At 41.2% G+C, this 12385-nt stretch overlaps 1 protein-coding gene across 1 annotated transcript in view; it reads left to right on the top strand.

The window, feature by feature from the left end:
- Nucleotides 1–7690: 7690 nt before the first annotated feature.
- Nucleotides 7691–12385, top strand: part of LOC308359832 (trinucleotide repeat-containing gene 6A protein-like) — a gene marked incomplete at its 5' end in the record, with an annotated part of 51431 nt that continues 46736 nt past the window's right edge. The window contains 2 exons of the mRNA XM_080831691.1: nucleotides 7691–7706; nucleotides 7758–8186. Coding sequence (XP_080687817.1) covers nucleotides 7691–7706; nucleotides 7758–8186 — 445 coding nt within the window. The remainder of the gene's footprint in view (nucleotides 7707–7757; nucleotides 8187–12385) is intronic.

Here is a 12385-nt window from a genome sequence, read left to right as displayed (position 1 = left end):
CAGAACTGATGCAGCTCTTTGAGTGGCTATCATCAAGAAGACAAAAGATAAATAAGTGCTGGTGAGGACACAGAAGAAAGGGAACCCAGTGTACACTGCTGAGAATGTACACTGGTGAACCCATGACAGAAAACAGTTTGTAGGTTCCTCAAAAAAATTAAAGATACAACTACCAGTGAGCCAGTAATCCCACTTTTGGGTATACAACCAAAGGAAATAAAACCAAGGTCTCAAAAAGGTTATCTGCACTTCCATGTTGACTGCAGCATGATTCACAATAGCCAAGATACGGAAACAGCCCAAGTGTCCACCAGTGAATGATGCAGATGTGGCACACATGTGTCTATGTTGTGTGTCTCTACACACGATGGAGTATTATTCAGCCACCAGAAAGAAGGAAATTCTGCCATTTCCAACAACCTGGATGGGTCTTTAAGGCACTGTGCTAAGTGAAGTCAGTCAGACAGAGAAAGACAAATACTACTTATCACTTATACATGGAATCTAAAAAGAGATGAACTTGTAGAAACAAAGTAGAACAGTGGTTACCAGGGGTATGGAATGGAAGAATTGGGGAGATGCTGTCACAGTATACAAACTTGCAACTAGAATAGGAGTAAGTTCTAGAAATCTAATGAATAGAATAGTGATTACAGCCAACAAAACTATTATATACTTCAAAGTTGCTAAAAGACTAGATCTCAAATGTTCTCACCAAAAAGGAATGCTAATTATGTGACATGACAGAGGTGTTAGCTAACACTATAGCGGTAATCATACCGCAATACATAAACATATCATATCAGCACACTCTATACCTTCAACTTACACACAGATTCCAGTATCTTTAAAACAAAAAACAAAACAAACAAAAAACAGCACACGAGGGCAATGCACTAACCACTGGGGGTGGGGGTGGGGGGGATGAATTGTCAATTATATCCTTATAAAGCTGGAAAAAATTAAAATTAAAAAGCAAAAATGAAAACAGAACTCAATACATAAGAACAATTATTACAGCACAATGAAGAATAAGGTAGATGCCAGAACAATTCAAGATCCCAGGTTCCAAACCAGACCAAACCAAGTACCAGGTACCAAAAAAAGACAAAGGTATCAAAACTCCAGACCAAACTCTTATGAATATAGACACCAAAATCTTCAACAGAAGACTAATAAATTGAACCAGCAACATATAAACAGGACTAATGACCATGCTCAACCAAGATTTACCCCAGGAATTCAAGGTTGGTTTAACATATGAAAATCAATATACTACAACATATTAACAGAACAAAGGACTGGAACTACATGATCTCACTAGATACAGAAAAAGCATTTGACAAAATCCACCCTTTCATGACAAGACAAAAACACTCAAACTAGAAATAGAAGGAAACTTCCTTAACCTGATAAAGGCCATCGACAAAAGCCCACAGATCACAACACAAGTAAAGGTTAAAACTGAAAGCTTTTCCTCCAAGATGAGAATTGAGACAAGAATGTCTGCTCTTGCCATTTGTAGTCAACACTGTACAGTAGGTTCTATTCAGAAAAACTGGGCAAGAAAAATACGTAAAAGGCATCAAGATTGGAAAGGAAGTTGTAAAACCATCTCTATTTCCTGATGATACAATGTTACAGAGGGAGAGTACTAAAGAATACACACACACACTGACTTCGAGAAATAATAAACAAGTCTGACACAGCTGCAGGATACAGGATCAACATACAATATCAACTGCTTGGGGCACCTGGGTGGCTCAGTCAGTTAAGCATCCAACTCTTGATTTCAGCCCAGGTCACGATCTCTTAGTCATGAGATCAAGCCCTGCACTGGGCTCCACGCTGGGTGTGGAAGTCTGCTTAGGATCCTCTCTCCCTCTGCCATCCCACCCCAGCGTGTGTGAGAGCGCACACACTCTCTTTAAAAAAAAAAAAAAAAAATCAATTATCTGATGTGCTACAACATGGATGAACCTTGGGGACATTATGCTAAGGGAAGTAAGTTAGTCACAAAAGGACAAAAATTGCACAATTCCACTCATATAAGGCACCTAGAACAGTTAAATTCACAGAGACAGAAAGCAGTATACTGGTTGCCAGGAGTTGAGAGGATGGAAGAAGAATGGGGAGTTATTGTTTAACAGGTACAAGTTTTAATTTTGTAAGATGAGAAGAGTTGTGCAGACCGATGGTGGTGACATTTGCACAACACTATGAAAATGTAGTTAATGTCACTGAAATGTACACTCAGAATTGGTTAAGATGGTAAACTGGACATAACAAAATTTTAAACTTTTGTGCTTCAAGGGACAACATCAAGAAAAAAGGCAACCCATTGAGTGGGAGAAAATATTTGTAAATCATGTATCTAATAAAGGACTTGTATCTAGAATATATAAAGAACGCTTATATGGCACTGGCTAGCTAGTTTATAGGGCATGAGACTTCTGATCTCCTTTGATCTCAGGGTTGTAAATTTAAGTCCCATGTTGGGTGTAGAGATTAAAGATTTTTTTTTAAAATTCATTTGATGGGATCAGGGGGCGGGGGGGGGGGTCACTGGGAAAAGGCAAAACAGGCTCCTTGCTGAGCAGTGAGCTCAACATGGGGCTCAATCCCAGGACCCCAAGATCATGACCTGAACCGAATGGAGACATTTAACCAACTGAGCCACCCAGGAGCCTCTTGAAATTATTTAAAAATAAAATCTTAAAAAAAAAATTCTTATAACTCAACAATAGAAAAATGACCAACTTTTAAAATGGACACGGGATCTGAACAGACATTTCCCCAAATCAGACACATAAATGGCCAATAAGCATGCAAAAAGATGTTCACATCATTAGTTATTAGGGAAATGCAAATCAAAACCACAATGACATACCATTTCACACGAAGATAATAAAAACAAACAGTAACAAGTGTTGGTGAGGAGAAACCGGAGCCCTCATACATCACAGTAGAATGGCTCAGATACTTTGAAAACAGTCTGGCAGTTCCTCACAAAATTAAACACAGAATTACCATATGCCCCAGCAATTCTGCTTCTAAGTACATGCCCAGGTGAATTGAAAGAATTATGGTCACTCATCCAGGAATGTTCATATCATTGTTTTTCATGACAGCCCTAAAGTGAAAACCCTAATAGTGCTCATCAACTGATGAATGGATAAAGAAAATGTGTATCACAGTGCCGGGCTGGCTCCATCAGAGAAGCATGGGACTCTTGATCTTGGGGTTGTGAGTTCAAGCCCCACATTGAGCATAGAGAATACTTAAATGAACAAAGAAAAAAGATTTCTTTTTAAATGTGGTATGGGGTGCCTGGGTGGCTTAGCTGGTTAAGGATCTACCTTCAGCCCAGGTCGTGGTCCCAGTGTCCTGGGATTGAGTCCCACATCGGGCTCCCGGATCAGCAGGGAGCGTGCTTCTCCCTCTCTCTCTGCTGCTCACCCTGCTTGTATTCTCTTGCTCTGCCACTCCCCCCTGCTTGTGCTCTCTCACTCTAACAAATAAAATCTTTTAAAAATGTAGTATAGGGGCGCCTGGGTGGCTCAGTGGATTAAAGCCTCTGCCTTCGGCTCAGGTCATGATCCCAGCATCCTGGGATCGAGCCCCACATTGGGCTACCTGCTCAGCAGGGAGCCTGCTTCCCCTCCTCTCTCTCTGCCTGCCTCTCAGCCTACTTGTGGTCTCTGTCAAATAAATAAATAAAATCTCTGAAAAAGAAATGTGGTATAGATATAAGATGGAATATTTTTCACACATAGAAAGAAACAAGTACTGATACATGCTACAACATGAATGAGCCCTGAAAACATGCTAAGTAAAACAGATAAGACATAAAGACCACGTATTATATGATCCCACTTATATGAAATGTCCAGAATGGGCCAATCCATTGTAGATTAGTGGCTGCCAGGGATTCTGGGTAGGGGTGATGATTGCACAACTCAATATACGAAAAACCACTGAATCATATACTTTAAAAGGTTGGATTTATGGTTTATGTTAATTTCATCTCAATAAAGCTGCTATTAAAAAGTTGAGGGAAGGGGCGTCTGGGTGGCTCAGTTGGTTAAGCGTCTGCCTTTAGCTCAAATCATGATCCTGGGGTCCTGGGACTGAGTCCTGCACTGGGCTCTCTGCTCAGTAGAGAGTCTGCTTCTCCCTCTGCCTCTACCCCTCCCCACTGCTCATGCTCTCTTACTCTCTCCCTCTCTCTCAAATAAATAAATACAATCTTTTTAAAAAAAGATTGTATTTAGGGGTGCCCGGGTGGCTCAGTGGGTTAAAGCCTCTGCCTTCGGCTCAGGTCATGATCCCAGGGGCCTGGGATGGAGCCCCACATCGGGCTCTCTGCTCAGTGGGGAGCCTGCTTCCTCCTCTCTCTCTCTCTCTCTCTGCCTACTTGTGATCTCTGTCAAATAAATAAATAAATACAATCTTCACACACACACAAAAAAGACTGTGTTTATTTATTTGACAGAGAGACACCGAGAAAGGGAACACAAGCAGGGGGAGAGGGAGAGGGAGAAGCAGGCTTCCCGCTGAGCAGGGACCTCATGTGGGGCTTGATCCCAGGATCATGACCTGAGCAGAAGGCAGATGTTTAAGGACTGAGCCACTCAGGCACCTCATAAATAAATTTAAAAATAAAATAAAATAAAAAGTTGCGGCAGTGTAGAAGATGTACTTGATGCCCCTTCCTATCTTTACATGGTAAGTCTCAGGTACACATATGTCTCACAACACCTGGAGCTTCACAAGTAGAACGCTATGTAAAACCTCTCTCTCTGACATCCTTTGTATGGTCAATTATCAAACACTGAAGTAATGCTTAAAAACACATTTAAAAGCACTGCATATTTGAGCACCACATAGTACTATTTCCTTGTGTTTTAGAGGGCTACCTCAAAAGAATAAGAAAAGACCAAAGTCAACAAAATACAGATGTCAAAATTATAAAAATTATTCAATTATCACTGCGGCAAGCTGCTCAGTAAATGCTAGCTGACTCAAATCCCTTAGTAAGAACAGCAAAACAAGTGACTTGGTTTAATCTTGTTGGTTATTATACCAAATCCAATCAATCGCTGTTGGCAGAAATTATCTTTTAAGGTTCAAAGTATAAAATTCCTTAATCGAGTTTCAATCGGTTGTGAACATTCCATCTGAAGCGGGAAGTCAGCTGAGTCATCCACATATAACAGACTGCTGCAGATTCAAAATGCTCTTCCCTAGTTACAAGAGTAGAAAGGCTAGGATTTCTGCTTCATAGCCAACTCACACACCCAGAGTATGCAAATCGTTTTATATCTGAGATTTCGTTTCAGGTTATTTAGTTCAGTTTTATAATCAATAGTTACATTGTCTTAACGTTTTTACTGGTTTTGGTGAAGTTTTCTGGCTCCAGAAATGAGCCCCCATCTCAGCCCCTTATTGTCCCCATGACACTTCATCCATAAGTACAGCAGCTCTCTGAATATGCGGTAGGGATGGGCTGCTACGTGACAGACATAAATCCTGCTTTGCAATTCCTGGTTACTTTTAATGGAGTGTTGAGGTTCTTGTACATTGTTCATGGAGGCCATTCACAGTGTTTGCCTGTAGGTTATCTTCTAGTTCCTTGGTTGTAATTAAAGAACATGTTCCTGTTGCATCTTTTTTAACAGTATCTTATTTGGGTTTTAAATTATTACAATCTTTTCTTTTTCTGTTAGTGATAAGGTGACAGGCAAGCCTGTATTTTAGCACTGGGTAGTATTGTAAGTGGTATAAGGTTGCGTTCAGTTGCCAGATACCACGTTGAGTCTGGTACTAAACATGTAAAGGCTGAGTTAGAGTTTTTGTGTTCTCTGTGATTTCATAATTACATATACTTTATCTTTTTTTGTTTGTTTCAGAGATACTTTAGAATAGTCTAGTGCCATATTTTCCGTGTGGCAAAGGAATATACGTTATTGGTACTTTCTGGAAGCATTAAGTTGTCTGGGAGACAGACGTTTCACACATAGAGTAATTAGACCTAGAATGTACTTCGCTCAAATTCTTAACATGAGGCTTTTCACTTGTCTTCAAGAGGAATGGAAAAGATTCCGAGCCATAGATAGAATGTTTGTGATTTTTCAGTGCAGGTCCTCCCAAATGACAGTTTGCTTGTTACTTTAGAAAAATCAGTTATATTTGAAAAACGTCAGATCATGTATTAAAAGATGTATTAGTGTTAATGAGGTAGGCTAAGTCTACCAGTGGCTCAGAGAAAGAAGGTGGTAGTGAGGCCAGACTGCTAAATGAAGGAGACTTTAGAGCTGCGGGGAGAGGGTAGGGGGAAGTGAAATGGGTTTGGGTGGCTACTGGAGACAATACTGGTGACCTCTTTATTTCAGCATCATGCACCTTGTAGACATTTGACAAATACTGCCTTTATTTGGCCCATGGAATAACCTCTTTTTACTGAGTTTTTACATTATGCTGGCTACTAGACCAGGACGGCCTGTACTGTACAGACAAGGAGGAAGATGCAGAGAAAACCCAGTTCTGGTGGCAGGCTATTTGAATTTCAGGCCTGGAGCTCTCGGTTTTTAAACAGCTTTTCCCCCCAAGTGTCCTCATTGGTCACAAGGAGATGTTTCACCTTATGTATCTGATAGTGGCATCTGTAAAGATGCATCAGACTTTCACAGAAACGTTCAGCTGTTACAGAAGTGTAAGGTGATACCGCAGTCATTAAAAAATATCTACTCTTAGTGTTTAGTGCTCTATAAAATGGTAACATATTTAACTTTAGGCTAGCCCTGCAAGGTATGGGTTTTATCCCTGTCTTACAGAGGAGACCATAGGCTCAGTAAGGTATACACACCTTGCCCAAAGACACAAAGCTTAGTAAAGGCAGCACTGGGATTAAAACCTGGGTCCATCGGGCACCAGAAGTTCATATACCATGCTGCCTCTCTGTAGTTTCAGAGATCAGGTGTATCTTCACCAGTTTAAGGCATTTCCATCTGTTTTCTTATTGAATCTCTTCTAAGAGTCTAGAAATCTACTGTTTATAATTTTACATTGTTCGTACAGTGGACAAGTGGTATTTCTCAGATTTGCTTAAGACAGGGTATTTAAGTTACTTCTCCAATTTTAATTAGTTTCATAGTTGTCGTTCTGTAATATTTGTATTTACCTCCCCATCCTGAGTTTGTCCTGTTTGATCCATACTTTATGTTTTAACAACAAAAAATGCTGTTAACTGTGCCTTTTTGTAAAGAAATGATCAGATTGTTTTTTACCCTTTCTATCTGTTCTTATGTTGTCTTTCAAAGATGAAGAATAGGGACCAAACACATTAAAAATGAGGCAGACTGAGAATAGTTTCCAGGGAATTGAGGATTCTTTTATGGTAACCAAAACTCTATTTGCCAGTTTTGCTCTTTGAGCTGTTGTGAGTTCCATAGTTGTGTAATCGATGCTTGTTCTCTGATCAGAATAATATGGGCCAGAGCTGATGAGTTGGAGCTGTCGTCGAGGCCAGGGGATGCCAGTGGCATCCGTGCCCTTCCTTGTTGGAGGGGTAGTCGGAGAAGTAATACCGGACTTTCTCCTAAGAAAACCCGAGCCCGTGAATGAGGATATCCTCGCACGCTTGAACTTTCTGTTCCTTTAGGGTTGTTTTTCTTGCCTTTTTACTTAGATGGCTTACTATGGAGGTACACTTTACTGGCTAATCTTTTCCACCCCTTTTCTTTTGTTGGGATTAGTGCCAGAACAGATAAAGCCCAGTGTAAGCCAGCCTCAGCCTGCCAACTCTAATAACGGCACTTCCACAGCAACCAGCACTAATAATAATGCCAAGCGAGCCACAGCCAACAATCCGCAGCAGCAGCAGCAGCCACAGCCGCCACAGCCGCCACAGCAGCCGCCCCAGCAGCCCCCGCAGTCCCCGCAGCCGCCGCAGCAGCAGCCGCCGCAGCCAGCACAGGCCTTGCCTCGGTATCCTCGAGAAGTACCGCCACGATTTCGCCACCAGGAACACAAACAGCTTCTAAAGAGGGGTCAGCATTTTCCTGTCATAGCAGCAAACCTGGGATCTGCTGTTAAAGTGTTAAGCAGCCAGTCAGAAAGCAGTGCTTTAACAAATCAACAGCCACAAAATAACGGAGAGGTGCAGAACAGCAAAAACCAGTCAGGTGAGAGAAGGCATTTCTTATGAGACTCCCACCGTCTTCATTAGCAGTGCAGCAAGTTGATACATTCATGGCTTGGTGGGGATGTATTTGTGTCCATCAGTATCTGCATTGCAAAAGAAGAGTTCCGTGCAGGGAGTTATGAATGGGGAATCCTAAAATGTTTCCTGTAAGCTGACTGCCCATCCTACTTTTTGTATGATTATTTTAATCACCCTCCCTCCATGTTCTACCCATTTTTATAAGCAGTTTATAGCTTAAATCGATAAGACTACAGCTAAAATTGAGCGCACACACCCTCAAGCATATGTGCTAAGCAGTTGTACATATTATTGCAATGAATCCTCAACAGTCCTGTGAGGCCCAGGTGATCTTATCCTCCCTCTTCAGTAGAGGAAACTGAGGCACCAAGACTTTCAGTCACTTGCCGGTGATCACTTAGTTTCCCTGCGCCAGAGAAAGACCACCGCACATGGAAGTGGTATTCAGACAGCACGTGCATTCAGTGATGGCCACAGAAGGGCCTTTCTGAGCCCTGTAATGATGGGGAGGCAGAAAATGTCTGTGATTACAGTTTTCTCAAAGGCCACTTTGTTTCAATATGTTCTGATAGGCTCTGACGGCTTGTTTGTCCATTCATTTCTCAAACTATTTTGAAGCATTTACTACGAGCCAGATAGAGAATTGAGGAGAATTAAGGTTCCCATGCATGAAAACGCTAACATATACTGGTTATGAACAAAGTCTTTAGAGCCAAATGGACCAGATTTTTAAATCCTAGCTCCACATACAACAGTGTCTGTGACCTTGTGCACGTTACTTAATTGCTCCATGGGTCTACATCTCATTTGAGCAGCCGATGCTAACCGTCCTAGCAAGAGTTACTCTCTAGCTCCGTGCTCTCTTATAGATGTCACGACTTTCCCTGTCCATTCTCTTAATGGCACTCCACAGCTCTTCAGTAGCAGACCTGGCTTATAATTACATCAAGATCTGTCTGGCTGCAAAGCTGTGCTTGTAACAGCCTTGCTGTACTTCGGCAGCTTATCGGATGTGGTAGGTAAGGAGGAAGAGGACGCAAACGTGATTTTTCTAGCATAGGTGATTAGAGCAGCACATTATTATTGGAAATGATACAGACTTAAATTATGACTCTGAGTTAATACTACTCCCCTCCCCCAGCCACTTACTACCTTATGTGGCTTGGCCAAATCCCTTAACTTACCTCGACCCTCTCCTAAGCTGTAAAGTATGGATATTAGTGCCCAACCTATACGGTTGCTTTGAGTATTAAATTAATGTGATGTGTTTAAGCACATAGCTTAGCCCCTGATATTTAGGTACTGAATGAATTATCTTCCCTCAAACTTTTATAGAAGGACCTGTCCTCTTCAGGAAAAAGAGTCTGGTTTAGACATATTACATGTAACACCAAGCAGTTAATTTGGCTTGAAGTTCATCTGAGAAATGAGGTTGGGAGCAGTTACAATGAGTCATTGGTATGTTTTTAAAAAATGTGATCAAAGCCTTAGGAGAGGTTACTCACACAGCAAACGCTTGAGTACCTATTACAAACTAAACAATGGTGGTATCACACCACCATTTTGTTCATAAACAAAATGAACAGGGAAGCGGGCTTGTAAATTTTGAAAATGGTATATTGAGTACCATTTTCAAAAATTGTGGAAGTGAAAGAAGAAAGCTGTTTTTGAAATGCAAACAATAGGAGTGTAAGAATGTTTCTCACAAATGGGTATGGGTCTGAAATCCCGGAAGTATTACAGATGTGCATTTAGATGAAGAGAAGGCCTATGTGAGCATAGGAAGAAGTCTTCAACAAAGGCTGAGAAGGACAAATACCCTGCCTGTTCTGTAGAGGACTTTACTAGGGGGCACTGCCTGCGTTCATGTGGAGGTGGGGATAGAAGCCAGGAGGGCGCAGCTGTCTCTGGCTGAGGTCTGGAATTGATGTGGCTAACGAAGGTAGAGCCCTCTGCAGGAAAACCAGATTTGTGCTTTTGTCTTTTTTAAAAACATTTGTGAATCCCCACTTACAGCATATGTCACATATTTACATTAAAATATCTGTGTAGGTGCTACGAGGCATAGTAGCAGCTTGCGCCAATAAGAGACCATCAGGTGTTTTTGAACAAGGGAAACCTTAGACCATTTGGTCTGCCCTGACCTCTGAGGTTATTTACAACAGTAATGATCATAGTGATCCAGTAACTAACACTGTTGGGGTACTCGCTGCAGCACACAGACTGACACATTCAGTCCTCGCCTTAATAGTAGAGATCAGTGAAGAGCAGTGTCATGCACATTGTAGACAGCATGAGTGATAGTCCCAAACACCAGAGTTCTGTGTTGTGAATCACGGGTAGTTCCGAGCTGTGCAAACATAATCTTAACTGTTCTTATTTTTGTATTTGTGTTCCACTTTTTTGTTTCCTGAGCAAATACAAGTAGATTTGACATGTAGGTCAATACATGTAATACATACATACATAGATATTTACTGAAAATTTTCATGATGAAAGTGAGGGGGTGCAGTGCTGGATGCACTCACATAATTCAGTTCTTACTCATTCAGTCCAGTCAGGGAGCAGGGGTGGTCCCTAGATGAGAACTGGTACTTTATAAATCACAGGTCCTAAGCTAAGCACCTTCACAGGCTGGCAGGTAAGTGACATAGAAGATGAAAAGGAGTGATGGGAACAGGGGTAAATATATTGACTTTGTACCCCATCTGAATACCTTTATAAGCCATTAGAACCCTGCTCTGGTCAAACCAGACAGCTCTGTGGGCTCAGCTGCCAGTTTGTGGTTATACCTCAGACACTTAGTGATGCTTTCGGTCAACATCAAGAATTCTCTTGGACAGTTGATTTCTTAGAGCCTTAGGGTGTTGGGCTCTGTTACTGCCCAAATAACTCTTGAAGCTGGGGGACTTACAGGGCTTCATGTAGTAGAGGATCTGGGGGCGGGGGGGGGGCACTCATACACCTATCAAGGCTGGCAACAGTATTGTTCTTATGGTCCAGAGTATTCCAGCCCACATTTTATCATCCAACTGACATGTACCCTAAAGCTAAAAGTATAGAGAAACATACCCATATACCCCGCAACCAGATCCAGTAGTTGTTAACGTTTTCCCATCTTGACTTCACACGCATAATTCCTTCCCAATCCTTCGTTCACCTTCCTCCTTGACTGGACATGTACACCTTCCCCATCATATGTACATTATATATGCCCACATATGCACATTCATTATTATTCACTTTTAATACTTCCACAGGAAGTTCCCTAAGAATAAGGAAAGTCTCCTATACAACCATGATACCACGATCCACCCTTAAGCAAAAGGGCAGACACATTCAGTAAATCCTGTAATAGATAGTTTGTGTTCACATTTCCACTGATTGTCCCAAGAATATCATTGTTTGTTTATAGTATGATACCATTTATATAAAATATAAAGCTTCTGTATTGCTTAGGGATGAGTTCAGATTTTGAGTAGTTACCACTCAGTGACCCACTGGGGAAGGAAGGAGATGTGATCAGAGAAAGGGTACATGGGAGTTTTCTCTATTAGTGTATTTCTTAAGGGGAGGAATATGTGGGTATTGTCTGTATTACTCTTTATAGCCTTTACTGCATTTGAATTTTGCTGTGCCTTTTTTTTTTTTTAAGAGCCTCAAGGACATTTGAGCTATAATGGTGAATGACCAAGAAATGGGGCTGTTTTAATGGGGGGGGGGAGTTAAAGTTCTCAGAGACATTTAAAGATGAAAATATTGTCCATTCACCTATGCTCTTTACTGTCTTTACAGTGTTGTATCCATCCTTCCTATCCTGGATCTTACTGTGTCTATAAACATAGTTAACATTTGTATCATCTTAAAAAAAAAAATTAAACCTCCAATCTCTTGAGGATATTATAGAATTTCTCTGCTCCTCCTCCTTACAGAATAGTCTATGTTTTGCAGTCTTTAATACATGACTTCAGCCCTCTGTCATCTGGCTCCTGCTCAGTTGACGAAAATAGGTCTTACTAAGGTCACTGGTCTTCTGAATGTCAAATCCAGGCTTAGTGATTTTCTGTTGTAGCTGTGGTAAAAAAACAGCCTTTTCCATTTTCATGTTAATAGACACCTACATTTTTTTTCTTATTGGATCACTTCCTCTTCCTTAAAGGT

This window comes from Martes martes, assembly GCF_963455335.1.
Source record: "Martes martes genome assembly, contig: SUPER_18_unloc_1, whole genome shotgun sequence".
Lineage (NCBI taxonomy): Eukaryota > Metazoa > Chordata > Mammalia > Carnivora > Mustelidae > Martes > Martes martes.
Note: the sequence above shows the minus strand (reverse complement) of the source record. Positions and strands in the feature narration are given on the sequence as shown.